The 14,125-nt window shown below is 33.8% G+C and overlaps 6 protein-coding genes across 6 annotated transcripts; 3 read left to right on the forward strand and 3 right to left on the reverse strand.

The window, feature by feature from the left end:
* Nucleotides 1-1,649: 1,649 nt before the first annotated feature.
* Nucleotides 1,650-3,885, forward strand: BX664DRAFT_260610 (kinase-like domain-containing protein; the record flags this gene model as incomplete). The annotated part of the gene is made up of 7 exons (XM_051540638.1): nt 1,650-2,260; nt 2,349-2,442; nt 2,512-2,685; nt 3,011-3,132; nt 3,219-3,301; nt 3,394-3,543; nt 3,623-3,885. 7 exons carry the CDS (start codon nt 1,650-1,652, stop codon nt 3,883-3,885), a joined length of 1,497 nt encoding a protein of 498 aa, XP_051402034.1.
* Nucleotides 3,886-4,342: 457 nt separating this feature from the next.
* BX664DRAFT_348795 (S-adenosyl-L-methionine-dependent methyltransferase) lies at nt 4,343-6,741 on the reverse strand (the record flags this gene model as incomplete). Its single annotated transcript, XM_051547581.1, has 11 exons — nt 4,343-4,920; nt 4,981-5,132; nt 5,191-5,269; nt 5,329-5,398; nt 5,487-5,575; nt 5,645-5,718; nt 5,790-5,949; nt 6,029-6,112; nt 6,175-6,342; nt 6,434-6,577; nt 6,636-6,741. 11 exons carry the CDS (start codon nt 6,739-6,741, stop codon nt 4,343-4,345), a joined length of 1,704 nt encoding a protein of 567 aa, XP_051402035.1.
* A 148-nt stretch (nt 6,742-6,889) lies between these two features.
* Nucleotides 6,890-9,415, forward strand: BX664DRAFT_358018 (DNA polymerase alpha/epsilon subunit B-domain-containing protein). Its single transcript, XM_051547998.1, has 10 exons — nt 6,890-6,997; nt 7,056-7,326; nt 7,393-7,509; nt 7,573-7,754; nt 7,850-8,100; nt 8,185-8,247; nt 8,313-8,474; nt 8,540-8,931; nt 9,005-9,128; nt 9,232-9,415. The coding sequence occupies exons 1-10, from the start codon at nt 6,925-6,927 to the stop codon at nt 9,379-9,381; spliced, it is 1,785 nt and encodes a 594-aa protein (XP_051402036.1). The 5' UTR covers nt 6,890-6,924; the 3' UTR covers nt 9,382-9,415.
* Nucleotides 9,416-9,425: 10 nt separating this feature from the next.
* Nucleotides 9,426-10,509, reverse strand: BX664DRAFT_330030 (uncharacterized protein). The gene is made up of 4 exons (XM_051544913.1): nt 10,458-10,509; nt 10,334-10,380; nt 10,176-10,259; nt 9,426-10,057 (listed from the first exon to the last, which is right to left on the reverse strand). Exons 1-4 carry the CDS (start codon nt 10,491-10,493, stop codon nt 9,646-9,648), a joined length of 579 nt encoding a protein of 192 aa, XP_051402037.1. The 5' UTR covers nt 10,494-10,509; the 3' UTR covers nt 9,426-9,645.
* Nucleotides 10,510-10,706: 197 nt separating this feature from the next.
* BX664DRAFT_330032 (HAD-like domain-containing protein) lies at nt 10,707-12,609 on the forward strand. The gene is made up of 7 exons (XM_051544914.1): nt 10,707-10,883; nt 10,991-11,022; nt 11,107-11,365; nt 11,449-11,564; nt 11,635-11,887; nt 12,020-12,150; nt 12,220-12,609. The coding sequence occupies exons 3-7, from the start codon at nt 11,133-11,135 to the stop codon at nt 12,447-12,449; spliced, it is 963 nt and encodes a 320-aa protein (XP_051402038.1). The 5' UTR covers nt 10,707-10,883; nt 10,991-11,022; nt 11,107-11,132; the 3' UTR covers nt 12,450-12,609.
* A 36-nt stretch (nt 12,610-12,645) lies between these two features.
* Nucleotides 12,646-13,641, reverse strand: BX664DRAFT_330035 (NAD(P)H:quinone oxidoreductase, type IV). The gene is made up of 4 exons (XM_051544915.1): nt 13,498-13,641; nt 13,253-13,428; nt 13,103-13,187; nt 12,646-13,025 (listed from the first exon to the last, which is right to left on the reverse strand). Exons 1-4 carry the CDS (start codon nt 13,610-13,612, stop codon nt 12,787-12,789), a joined length of 615 nt encoding a protein of 204 aa, XP_051402039.1. The 5' UTR covers nt 13,613-13,641; the 3' UTR covers nt 12,646-12,786.
* Nucleotides 13,642-14,125: the final 484 nt, after the last annotated feature.

Here is a 14,125-nt window from a genome sequence, read left to right on the forward strand (position 1 = left end):
GATCATATACATTGCTCAACACAATGTCAACACGTTCACCAACTCGTGTGGATTCGCGTGGTGTTCCTATTGTATTACCAACTTATTCACCTCAACAATCACCACGAAGAAGGAAACAACATAATATTGCCAAAAGCTCCTCATTACCTCACCAATCACCAAGAAGGTCAGAACAACGCAATGTAGCAAGAACTCCTTTATCTCGAATTGCTTTAGATATGGACGTTGATGAAGTCAAACTTTGTAAAGTTCGTTCAAAAACCTCCACTCCTAAACGACAAGACAAGTCTCTACTTGACGAACATGACGAATTCACCGATGCTTGCCATAGAAGTCACCTTAACCATATTAGCAAGATGTTTTATCAAGGCTCACCTCAAGGTAGTGGTGGTGGTGCTGGTCATACCTCTCCTGGTTCATGGCAAGATGCTTCCACTGAATTATTACCAACTTCTGCTAGGGGTTCACCTCTTTCTCCATCAACTCAACAACAACAACAACAGCAACAAAGACGCTCTCCTTATGGGTCTCCCTTTCAACGACTTGAAACTGCTCGACAAGCAAGAAACAGACCTCATCCATGGATCTCACCTACTCGCCCTACTTTTGCTGGACACAAGAGGAATTTAGATATATCTCAATCGTTGGGTCCTCTCAGTCTACCTGAATCTACGTCGAAGAATGCCTCTACAAATAAGTATGACAAAATGACGAAAAAACAAAGAACGATGGAATTTCTCTCTCTTGATTTAAATCCAACTGAAAGCTCTTGGACTGGTCACCCTTTGGAAAATCCTCTCTTACAAGACTTTGCTTTGACTCCTTTGACATTACATTCAAGCCAATACCAAGAAACGAAACAAGAACAAAATCAGTTACCCACACCTTTAACTCAGCCAGCACCACATGCTATTGAAAATACTCTATCGAATTCACAGCAGCAGAAACAACAACAACAGCAACAACAGCAACAACAACAACAGCAGCAGCAGCAGCAGCAGCAGCAGCAACAACAGCAACATTCCAGTCGTCATCACGAACAAGTGTCGCCATTCCTTGTGACCTCGCCACATACAGCTCAAGATGAGGACAACGCCATTCTGTCACCAGCCATGGAAGAGAAGACTTTAGAGTTGCAAACACCATTTATTCAACCTGAACATCCGTCAACTCGTCGTGACACTGTATCTACCAACTGCAACGACAAAAAGACGAAGGATCATCAAGACAATGTGCCTGTCAACATGATGGATATTAAACAAGTCATGTCCCTTGAACCAGTGAATGATGATATGGATTGTACCGATGAAATCAAGCAGTCTCATACCCTACCAACAGAAAACAGGCAACAAAATCAATTGCAATTAGTCTACCACCAAGATGAACAGCATGAAAATAATGATCAACTAGAAACACTTCAAGCGCAACAGCAACAGCAAGATGGAAACAATGGAATGAAACTACAGTATTCTGGAGAACAGCGTTCCCAACAAGATGAACAGCAAGATGAACAGCAAGAGAAGCACTGTGTTGTGGACGCGGAATGCCGACAACAACAACAACAACAACAACAACAACAAGAGCGACGAATGGGTGATACGAAAATTGAACAGCCACAACCCCCTGAACAAAAACAAGAAAATGATGGCATGGAATTGGACGATCCTTCACAGCAACAACAGCAAGCAGATGATCATCACGAAACGGAATCCACATGTCCAAAACAACAACACTCCGAAAATCCAGAAAAGGACAATCACGAATTGAAAGAACAAAAGCAACAACCTACACCAGAATCAGCAACAATTGCAACGGATCATCAAGAGCAGACCAAGAAAAAGGATGTGGCAAACAAGTCAACAAATTCAAGTACCAGCTCCACCTCCAAAATCGACAAGACTCCAAGAGTAGATTCTCAACTTTCCAAGAAACAACATATACAACGGGAAATGGATGCGCTTACAAAGTCAGTCAAGGTGTTAAGAACTCATTATCAATTAGTGGACAAGATTGGCAGTGGAACATTCAGTTCGGTATACAAGGCTTTGGATATACGATATGATACGTATGACAACTCATGGTGGGATGTATCAAATCCAAGTTCGGACACAAACTCTGAGAACATGGATGAAACTGGAAATACTCGACGCAATAAAAAAGCTGACAAACAACAACAACGATTTGTAGCCTTAAAACAAATTTATGCCACAAGTAGTCCAAAACGTATGGCTCATGAAATCAAGATTTTGCAAGATCTAAGGTAAAGAAAAAAAAGGGGGGTAGATGATAAAAAGATAATTAGTATTAACTATTTTTATTTTTCATTTTTTTTTTTTTTGACTGAATAGGGGATCTTCTTGTATATCTCAGCTTATTACTGCTTTTCGACACAATGAATTTGTATTTCTGGTGATGCCCTATTTTCAGCACAATGAATTCAAGGTAAATTAATTCTTATCAGAATAGAAAGCTGTATAATCAATGAAATTGACCTCCTTTTCTTTGATTTAGGATTGTTATCGCAATATGACAATGACAGACACCAAATACTATTTAATCTCTTTGCTCACTGCACTCAAGCATCTACATAGTCATCGTATACTACACCGTGATATCAAACCCAACAACTTTTTATACAATATGCGTCTGAAAACTGGAATGCTTATAGATTTTGGATTAGCACAGGTACATTTTCGAATTGAAAAGTGACAGGCTACAATTGTATGACTAACTGTTTTATTTTATTTATTTATTTATTTATTTATTTATTTTTTTTTTTTTGCTTGATGAATAGAGAGAAGAAGAGACTCGACCGCCTGAACCACCGAAATCCAATTCACCAGCTCGGTCAAGTACTATTAGAAAACCAAGTAAAACAGTACAACCATCAACATCATCATCAACACCAACTGCAACATCAGCATCTTCAAAGGCAAGCTTAACGTCCATAAAACAAAAATCATTTTTACCTGCATCATCTTCATCTATTTATAATCAAAATCAATCACAGTCAACGCCACAACTAATCTCATCCAATGCTGGAAAGCCTCCCAAACCTCTGGCCACTAAATCTATGAACAATGGGGATGAGAATAAAACAAGAAAGCCTGGTTATATCAAGAACGATACACGGTAATCATAAAAAGAAAAAAAATCATTAGTTATACGATCATGTTGTGATATCTTGCTGACGATTATTGTTCTTTATACATATGTAGGAAATCTGTCAAAGCAAATCGAGCAGGAACAAGAGGTTTTAGAGCACCAGAAGTATTACTACGTGTCACTCATCAAACTGTTGGTAAGTTGCAATGAAAAAATAAAAAATGGAATATGATCTGAATCACGTACCCTTTTTTTTTATTATTATCATTATTATTCAAATTGATCAAGCTATCGATATCTGGTCCGTTGGTGTGACACTATTGTCCATCCTTTCTGGAAGGTTTCCATTTTTTATTGCACATGATGAAGGGGAATCTTTAATTGAAATAGCAAGTATTTTTGGAATGAAGGAAATGAAGGAGTGTGCTGCTTTACACAGTAAGTTTGATATATATGCTTGATTTTTATAAAAAAAAAAATATGATTTGATCCATAACTTTTTTTTTTGGCTATATAGATCGAACATTTGAAACCAATATTGAAACTATACCAGCAGTACGAAAATCTTTACATAAGCTATGTCAAGTATTAAACACGGAAAAATTCAAATTGTGGACGGAGGATAATAAACAAAATGTACTCAATGCGATGGACCTGATGGAAAAGATGTTGGCTTTAGATTATACAAAACGTATCACCGCCGAAGAAGCTTTGAATCATCCATTTTTATCCGATTCCCCCTTACCACCTTCCCTTTCTTCTACTTCCTCTTCTTTGTAAATAGTCTTTTTTTTTTTTTATCTACTTTATATTATATCAATCATCCATTCCAAATCAAATAAATAAAAAAATAAAAAATAAAAAATAAAAAATAATAAAAAAGATACATAAATTATAACCGCTTATCTCTGCTATTCATCATCCATCCCTCAATCATCTGGTATCATATACATACCACCATCCTTTCCATATTGCTAAAATAGAATCAATACAAAGGAAAGCATTCATTTGCTGTCATTCAATATGTCTCAATATTGATCGAGAATCCACTACTATTGGAACACCAATATGACTTTATTTATTTGTTTATTTATTATCTACACTATTTGAATAAAACTACGATACGAAATAAAAATGACAATGATAATATATAGATGCATAAATGAGAATATATTCTAATCTAAAACGTATAAAAAGAGAAAAATGCAAATCAAAAAATAGATAAAGTAGAATATCATTAGCAACGGACCATATAATGTTGAACTTGCGTATCACCACCATCTATAGCATATTCGATTTCGCATTCCAATTCCCGAGGATTCTCCAATCCCTTGTGGCAGATAAAAGTACCAATGATCTTGTCATTACGCTTGACATGTAAAGGTGTTTCCAAAATAAAGCTGGTTTGTTTCCAATGAGTATCTTCGCCAAAAGGTCCAGTTGTCAAGAATGTTTCCCCTCCTACACGTTGTTCAGCTTGTTCCAAAGGTATAGGGTGACCATCACGAGTAAACCAAGTATCAAACCAGCCACCGAATGCATACACTGTCCCGTCCCGCTTGATTTCCAATTCAAATTTCGTGATGAAATCCAACTTTTGTGTCGTGATCGTTTGCAAATAAAGATCCTTGAGTGTCACCACATTGGACATCACCGTGTTGGGTTTGATAAAGTCTACAACAGCTTCATTGATGACAGGTTCCTTCATCGCTGACATCTTGAATCCATATACATCATTCCAAAAGTTGACTCTGTCGTCCTTGAGATCTTCATCATCCAATGCTGCCATCAGAATACGTGTATGACTTGGCGCCACTATGATAATCAATACTCTATTTAATATCTGATTCATTTATATATCTTAAATAAACTTACTGATACCACCAGGAGCAAGCCAACGATCACGAGCCACCAATACCGAGTCTAACATGGCTTCGAATAATAAAAAGTAACCCATCCATTCAGAAATGATAATATCCACTTGTTTGACAGGAATTTCAATTTCTTCCACCTTTCCACGCACAAGACTATATACAAAATGAATAATCAATCAGTACTCCAAAAATCATATCAATAATGACATACGTAATAATATGATCCAATTCATTTTCCTTGACATTGAGCTTGGCCTTTTCAATAATGGCAGAATTATCAACAGAGATAACTACGTATATAAAATGATAACGGTAAATATCTATCATTATTCATTAAATTAGTCATTACCTTGTTTGGCACCAGCCTTGGCCGCGAACATTGAAAGAATACCTGTACCACAACCAACATCCAATACAACCTAAGAAGGTGGGGGAACAGAGATATGACGAATGAATAAACACAATTCTTAAAAAAAAAAAAAAGATTCACTTCCTTTTCTGTTTTACCTTATTTTTGAAGATATCCTTGTTTTCATATACAAAATCACGATATGCTTCGGTGCGAGCCTTATCCTTTAACATTTGTTCATGAATATCTATTATTAAAATACAGAAACAAGTCTAATCAGTAAGATGCATCATTCTTCCTTTGAATGATCTTTTACCATTGTGAGCATATCCATTGAAATAATAGTTGCCTTCATCATTTAACCCCTTGTTTTGTTCAGTCTTGGGCTCACTATTCAAAAAAGGAAGATCAGAAAGACTAGTCATAAACCAAGTACAATCATATCACATATGCATATTTACCTATTCACATCTACCAAATTATCAAAAAATGTAGTCTTCACCATTGATTTATATTCTTCAAATTGCCCTTCGAGATTTTTGTTCCGGTCCAGAGTTTCTTGTAAGATTTGTAGGAGTTGATTTTCTAAATCAGTATTTGGTTTTAACTTGGTCAAATCCACTATCATCAATAATAATAATAAAAAAAAAAAAAAGGTTTTAAAAAAAAAATTCATAACCATCCTATTTCTGAAACTTACATTGCGCCATTTTGGAGGTGGTAGCAGTAGGTCGATCATGATCATCACATTCATCTTCATCCAGCAGATCAAGTTCCTCAAAAGCTATATAATAAAAATCAACATTAGATTATAATTTAAAAACAAAGCCAATATTGTATTCATACCATGTAAAAGAGCATCTTCTTCTAAAACAGATTGTAATAATGTATCGTCGTTCCAAAAATCTTCTTGACCAGTGAGTGTATATTCCTTAGTTTCTGCTAATTCAGGTTGTTGTTGTACTTGTCGACGAATATGATTGATCATACGAATACACTTGTAAAAGTCGAGGTCTATAAATAAAAGATAAAAAAAAAGTCAATCTTTTCATTTTATCATATTATGTTCATTCAACAATATTTCTTTATATTTTTCTTTACTTACTAAGGGATTTCTTGATTTGTAAAAAGTCAAAACCATGAATAGTTTTACAATGTGCAAAAGCTTCTTCAGGAAGAGGAAAAGTAGAAGGACAAAACAAACATTGGGATTCCATGTCTTCATTTTCCCAGTCTTCCCAGGATTCATCTATATAATCAAAACTATGAATAAACCAACTGTTTAAGTGGAGTATTGAGGATTTTACCTTGGGGATCAAACTCTGAAGGAGCATATTCTGAAGCTGAATATATAGAGTCAGAAGACTGACCTAATCTTATGCTACTTGAAGGAGGTGTAATGGTACGATCCATATTGAAAAAAAAAAAGAAAGGAACAAGACGAAGGGAAAAAAAAATCTGCATTGAATGAAAAAGCCTAAAAAGCCTCCTTACGGACATTGAATTCCTGGAAACAAAAATGATAGGTCCAAAAAAAAAAACTATCCAAAAACGCGCCTTCCTTCTCGCGTTCTTTTTTTTTTCTATTCTTTAATTATGGCTACTATCCCTATCTTAGCTACTACCTTTGAACTTGACCAAAAAGAACATTCACAAGTCCTTCTTGAATGTAAGTAAAACCATATACTTTCATTGTGGGTTATTGACCTTATTTTTTTTTTAAATAGTGGAGTCATTATGTCGTCTTTATTCTCTATCTCCTGAAGATCTAAAGTTCAAATGGGAAGCTTTCTCTTTTAATAAAAAGAATGCACAAGTACCTACTGTTGATCTTGTAAGGCAACTTAAATCGACCATACAACATAAATTCGAACAAACCTTACAACAACAACCTTCTCAATCACAACGTTCCCGACCATCTATGAAACAACAGCAACCCGCACTCAATTTTTCTGAATATATGGACGTGGATGCAGCACAAGATCCAGTGGATGATTTGTAAGAATTGTTTTATGAAAAGAAATTAACAAAAAAGATGGTTATCTAATATTTTTCTATCGTTAGTCTCTCAAAATTGACTAGTGGTGGTGGTACTGACATATACCCCAAGAAGAATGTCCCAGGCACTCGTGGTGATAACAAGAATTTGGCCACTATACCTTCTACTTTGGATATTGAACAGTAAGTATCAAAAAAAAAAAAAAAAAGAGAGAGAGATAATTCAAATCATCATTTCAATCATAGGTCTCAACCAACAACTCGATTTCTGGATCGCTCACAAATGAATACGATAGAATCTCAATATAATCCTCAGTTATCTGTTCGTGATAAAAATGTTTCAGTAGCAAAAGCTACCATTCAATCTGTCCAACCACCCATTCAGAAATATCGATATATGTTTGAAAAGATTAGAAATAGAGCTGAAGGTAAAAAAGAATAGTGATGAAACAAAAAAATACTGAAGACATACATTGCCCTAACAATACTGTTATTATTATTATTTTTTTAATTCACTTGATAGTATTGGATGATCGAATCGATTATATTGCGGGTGTGATTAACGAAGCTTTTGGATTGGAAGATGGATTTGGTAATCCCAGTCGAATGACTCAAGGCACCATTACTGCTGTAGGACGAATTTGTTGTGATGCAGCTGAAGGGAAACTGAATGACAAGTCAATTTTATTGGAAACATCAAGATCATTAGGAATGGGCAAACGAGTAAAGTTGGATATTAGTAAAGTGAATGAATATTCTCTATTCCCAGGACAAGTACGTTTTTTACTACTAGGAAAAAGCATAAATATACTAACGCTGCTATTATTATTATTTTTTTTTTCATTTCTTTCTTCTTAGATTATTGCTGTGGAAGGAAAAAATACAACTGGAAAATCTTTTTCTGTAGACAAGATTTTAATGGTAAAAAGGTTAAAGGAATTAAAAAGGGTGATGGTAACTAATATAATATATGTCTGTTTTTTTAGCCTCCTTTACCGGATAGTATCGAAAAACAAACTTCAACCAACGAAATTACACAAGTCATTGTAGCAGCTGGACCTTATACTCTAGATAGTGATTTCTCCTTTATGCCATTGGATGATCTTCTATCGGTGTGTCAAGAAGAACAAGCAGATGTTGTCATATTGGTAAGAAGAATACATTCAAGAATCCAGTATATAACGTCACCACTCATATTTTTTTTTTTGTGCAGATGGGACCTTTTATTTCGACTGCACATCCTTTGATTGCAAAAGGTCAAGTGGATCAATTACCAGAAGACATTTTCCGAACTCAAATTGCCACCAAGCTCAACCATTTTGCCCAATCCAATCCTGGGACTCAAATACTGATAATGCCTCATGCACATGATATATTTCAAGAATGGCCTCTCTTTCCTCAACCTGGTTTATCACTTTCGTCCCTTCATGTGACAGCTTCCTCTATACAATCCATCAGCAACCCTTCAATCTTTGAAATTAATGGATCTATTTTTGCTATTGGCAATGTGGACATTTTACGAAGTATCGGCATTCAAGAAATCAACAAGAATGTACCCATAGAACGATTGTTGAATTTATCAAGACATGTATTACAACAACAAAAGTAAGTGAAGGATGAAAATGTTTGATATCGAAAATGAAAAAGTATGATCTAATATATTATATATTATATATAGCTTTTATCCATTGTTTCCGGCATCACCAGGAGATTCTATCGACGCAGATCAAATGGCTCATCTTCAATTATCGACAAAACCTGACTTTTTGATTCTACCTTCACATTTACGACAATTTGCAAAGGTAAAGCAGGAAAAAAAAAGTTAGAATGAGATAAAAACAGAGACAATTAGAATGAAAAGAATGAAAACTAAGCATCTCTTTTTTTTTTTTTTTTGTTTGATAGTTACTTGATGATGATGATGTTCTATGTATCAACCCTGGTCATCTTTGTAAAGGTCGTTCTAGTGGTACTTTTGCAAAATTGATTATTCATCCTTCTATGGACGAATCAAAAACATCGGATAGAACAAGAATAGATTTAGTTAGATTATGATATTGTTTGGTTTTTGATGACAATAAAAGAAAATATATAAAGAATTTGTTGATAAAATATGATAGACAGTTTATTATTGGGCAACTATAAAAGAATAAGAGTATGATGATATCAGTTAGATAATAAAAATTTTCATATATAAAAATGAAAGAATAGATGATGATCTGGAATATAATATCAATTGTATGTTGAAAAGAAGATGATGTAGGATAATACATATGTAAAAGTGGATAGATAAGGAAGAAAGAATAAGAGAGGAGGAGACTAATATGATGAAATAGAGGTAGAATCTGGCATGGTAAGATGAACGACCATATCACCTACAGGTTGGACTTGGATTTTCTTGAGAGCTTGTTCGATATCAAGGACAGCCTGATCAAACCATTGTTGTTGTTCTTCTGATAAAGTATGATTGGACCTTGCTGTAGATATCATGGTATCAATGGCAGAGATATCTGCACCTGTCATGTTGGATGTTAGTGATTGACCACCACTATTGTTACTACTGCTACTGCTAGAGTTGTTTTCGATACCATTGCCATATGGTTTCAGGTTGTTTCCATAAGTCTGGGCACTATCTACTTGACCAAGTAAATCATGATATTTATCTGTTCGTTCTTGAATGTCTTGTTCTTGTAGTGGATCAGTTTGAGAACTCGATATATCAATAAGATTCCTAAAATAGAATTATTATTATTTTTTTTTAAAAAAAAAAAGAATGAATATAAACGCGAGGGGAGCATAATAGACGAAGTTTTTTTTTTTTTACTGCGAAAAAATATAGAAAAACTTACTGAGTTGTTCGGTCAACGACATCTTTCCAAAATTCTTGTTCTTGTTTGTGGTCAATATTTTCTTGAGGTGGATAATTCATTCGACTATATTACAATATAAGAATATATATATATTAATATGTCTCAAAAGAATATACATATATTTTATTATATATTACTTGTCATTGGTGACTTCATTGCCAAGTAATGGTACACGAACATCATCCTATTAAAGAGAAAAAAAAGGGGGGGAGAAAGAATTCATTAAAAGAGTTATTATTTTATTTATTTTAATATAATTACTTCGTCATGATCTTCTTTACTAGAACAACAACCCATAATTATTGAAATAGAAACAAGAACAAATATAGAATAAGAAGAAATCGTGCTCAAAAAGGATTGATTAAATCTCCGTTGTTAAAAAAACGTCATGCTCGATGTTGATTGGTTTATAAATTCAAATATGAAATAAAGAAGCAAAAAAAAAAAAAAAAAAAAAAAAGAGCCCCGCCCCTGTTGATTTTCTTTTTCTTTCTCCTTGTCTCTTTTTTTTTTTTTTTTTCTCCCACATATTTATTATATAAATATATATTCACCTATCGTTCTTTGAATACCAGCACTATAGATAACACCCGGGAAGGAAACCGTAGTACTGGACAAAAACATAAAGCCGACGCACGGACAGTAAACAACATACAACAAAAGTAAAGTTTTATTCCAAGCAGTTAGGTACCTTTGATAAAAAAAATTTTTTTTTCTTTTAGTTTTCCTTTTTCTTTTCTTTTCTTCTTTTTTTTTTTCTAATTCATTCCTTTTCTTTATCTTTATTATCATAGTCATACATCTATACTACATCCAACATTTGGCGGTAATACTAGTTAAACTCAGGTTGATGGCTTTGTTGGGAATCATTTTCTAATGAATGACAATATATATATACTTTTTTTTATAGGAACAGGCAACCACTCATTATTGAACATGGTACTCACCCGCCATCAAGCAAAATTAAATATAGAAAACAGCAATCAAGAAAACTCTATTGATGATGCCATGATGGTTATTAATGATCCACCTTTACTGACAATTTCACGATCTCGGCAGGAGTTTGACGACGATGATGACGATAATGAAGATAATGACGACGACGATGATAATAACAATAATAAAGATCGAACGATAAAACTAGGCACATTCTTAGAACGGTTAGATGAGTAAGTGAAAAAAAAAAGAGAGATTTGAGAAATGAAATGAATCTTACCTCCTTTTTTTTTTTTTTTTTTGTTTATATGTGTAGTTTTGAATGTTCAAGTTTGGATGCACTCATGGCAAGATGGCCTTCTATGCATGCTCGTTTAAAGGGTATGAAACCTCATTTACCTCCAAAAAAAGATGACAACCGACCGACTTTGGGTAAAATATCATCTCTACGAATCAATTTATTTGTTCCATTTACTGATTTGCATTTTTTGTTTTTAAATAGTACTTGATCTGGATGAAACTCTTTTACATACTTATCGTGAACCCAAAAGCGATCCGAATGATTATTGGGATGCCGATTATGTAGTTTATGCAAAGGATAGACGGAGCTGTTTGGCTGGAATCCTTAGACCAGGTGTAACAGAATTCCTTGTTTGGGCTTCGGGAATTTTCGAAGTAGTGGTATGGACAGCGGGTCATGATGATTATGCGCAGATGGTATGCAAGTTGTTGGACCCTGAAGGAAATCTCATCAAGTAAGTTTGAGTTTTATATATATATATATATATATATTAAATATGATTACGGTAAAAAGATCAATATCACTGATTCTTATTTATTTTATTATTTTTTTTTTGTTTGGTGATGTTTTTATCACGAACTACTAGTCATATGCTTAGTCGAAGAACATGTATACGAATGCGATCAGCTGCTACTGGCGAAATCATGTATGTAAAAGATCTTTGTGCTCTAGGACGGGATTTAGGAAGAACATTCTTGGTTGATAATACCCCTCATGGTAAGTATATTATATGTACATATATTGATAATTCAATTAATCACTTACTCTTATGGTATTCTATTTTAGCTGCAACCTTGAATCTTAGTAATTTGATTCCTATCGAAACTTTTCTAGGTGGAAGCTCCGACAGAGAATTGAAAGAATTACGACGGTTTTTAGAATCAAATCTTGTACGGCTTACTGATAGAAAGAACGACATGCGGATATTATTACATCGACAACTTAATCTCAAACGACGATTAAGGGAACGTATTGACAACTGGAAAAGCTCACAACAATCTATTCCCCCTTCCTAAAGCACAATTAATTTGTATCCTTCAATCACACCATTGTCATCAATTGTTTATATACATCTTTATACATACTATATATTTTGTTGTAGTTGTTTTTTTTTTTTACATGTCGTATTCTGTAAATATCATTTTATTCATTTATATCTGTTTTATACCAATAAACCCTCCATTCAATTTATACACATATCCTTCATTTGTATTTATTTATTTTTGTATGATTCATAAAATCAACATGATATCTTTATTGACCACAAATAATATATATGCATATATATATATATAAAAGAGTAAGCTAAAACTACATCCAAGCATCGCCAGAAATATACAATCAAATTAAGATTTATTCGGATTTACCAGCGACGAAGGTCTTGACAACACCACCAAAGTTCTTTCCTTGAGTGACAGCAATTTCCTTTTCCTTATCAGAGACCTTACGAGAACCATCACCATTAGCAACAGTACCAGCACCCCAAGCAGAACCACCAACAACTTCACTATTGTCGAACAAGTGAGGGTTGGCGAAACCAAGAGGAACATAGATCATACCATGATGAGCAAGGAAAGTAATAGTGGTGAAAGCTATATATATATATATATAAAAAAAAAAAAAGGTGAATCATTTATGTTCAAAACATCAAATTATATATATCTATTACCAGTTGTTTCTTGACCACCATGTTGACCAGCTGTTGAGAAGAAAAGACCACCAAATTTACCAGCCAACTTACCACCAGCCCAGAGCTATATTATATATATTAAAAAAAAAAAATCAGTCTCCAAGAAATAATAATCAATGTCAAACTTACTTGACCAGTGGAGTCAAGGAAAGCCTTGAATTGAGCAGGCATGGTACCAAAACGAGTACCAAAACCAAAGATAAGACCGTCAGCTTCAGTCAAATCTTCAAGAGTGGCAATAGGAACATCAGGTTTGGGAGGAGCATGCATCTTTGTAAGAATTTCTTCAGAAAGAGTTTCAGGTACTATAAGAAAAAATAAAATACATTAAGTTTTTTTTTTTTTTCTTTATGCTTTTATCGCGTTTTCTTTACCTTGAAGAATCTTGGCGTCAATACCAGCTTCCTTAAGACCTTGTTCAACACTCAAGGCTAAGGTATAAATGTGATGGTACAAGGTGTAGATAATAATATTAACTTTGGGAGCCATGTTTTGTAATAAGAAATAGTTGTTTGTATTATAAGATAAAGAAAAGCAAAAAAAAAAAAAAAAAAAGTAATGTGCTCTTTTTATACTTTCTAAGGGGGTTACAACAAAAAGGGACGGTATCTCAAACTATGTTGTTTTGATTTGTCACACTTTCTGACACATACATACCACTTTGGTGGGCGGTGATTTAATTACTAAATGTTGACAAAAAAAAAATCTACTTTTGTTTTGTCATACATATACAAATAAAGCAGACAAGTGAAATTCCAGATTCCATAATAATTAATTTCTTTTTCATCTAATAGCGTATATACTTTGGATTTATCTATTTGATATCATCCACTTGTTTTTTTTTTCTTTTTCTTCTTCTTTTGAAATATGAAAATAAATGGAATCGAAAAATCATGATGAAACCAAATAATACGATCCAGACTTTTCGATAAAAGAGAAATTTCTATTTTAGTTATTGGTCCTGATTTTGAATTCAGTCTCAAAAAAAATGTATGATTATGT

Source organism: Halteromyces radiatus (genome assembly GCF_025201355.1).
Source record: "Halteromyces radiatus strain CBS 162.75 chromosome Unknown BX664scaffold_3, whole genome shotgun sequence".
Taxonomy (NCBI): Eukaryota; Fungi; Mucoromycota; class Mucoromycetes; order Mucorales; family Cunninghamellaceae; genus Halteromyces; species Halteromyces radiatus.

Bases quoted from the DNA above. Each gene is read 5' to 3' on its own strand.
- BX664DRAFT_358018 (XM_051547998.1), top strand. From the start codon at position 6,925: ATGGCTACTATCCCTATCTTAGCTACTACCTTTGAACTTGACCAAAAA. The intron at 7,510-7,572 runs GTAAGTATCAAA...TTTCAATCATAG, and splicing joins TCTACTTTGGATATTGAACA to GTCTCAACCAACAACTCGAT. The intron at 9,129-9,231 runs GTAAAGCAGGAA...TTTGTTTGATAG, and splicing joins ATTTACGACAATTTGCAAAG to TTACTTGATGATGATGATGT.
- BX664DRAFT_330030 (XM_051544913.1), bottom strand. From the start codon at position 10,493: ATGGGTTGTTGTTCTAGTAAAGAAGATCATGACGAA. The intron at 10,381-10,457 runs GTAATTATATTA...TCTCTTTAATAG, and splicing joins GTAAAGAAGATCATGACGAA to GATGATGTTCGTGTACCATT. The intron at 10,260-10,333 runs GTAATATATAAT...ATTGTAATATAG, and splicing joins AATGAAGTCACCAATGACAA to TCGAATGAATTATCCACCTC.
- BX664DRAFT_330032 (XM_051544914.1), top strand. From the start codon at position 11,133: ATGGTACTCACCCGCCATCAAGCAAAATTAAATATAGAAAACAGCAAT. The intron at 11,366-11,448 runs GTAAGTGAAAAA...TTATATGTGTAG, and splicing joins TTCTTAGAACGGTTAGATGA to TTTTGAATGTTCAAGTTTGG. The intron at 12,151-12,219 runs GTAAGTATATTA...ATTCTATTTTAG, and splicing joins GGTTGATAATACCCCTCATG to CTGCAACCTTGAATCTTAGT.
- BX664DRAFT_330035 (XM_051544915.1), bottom strand. From the start codon at position 13,612: ATGGCTCCCAAAGTTAATATTATTATCTACACCTTGTACCATCACATT. The intron at 13,429-13,497 runs GTAAAGAAAACG...TTTTTCTTATAG, and splicing joins TGACGCCAAGATTCTTCAAG to TACCTGAAACTCTTTCTGAA. The intron at 13,026-13,102 runs GTAATAGATATA...ATATATATATAG, and splicing joins TGGTGGTCAAGAAACAACTG to CTTTCACCACTATTACTTTC.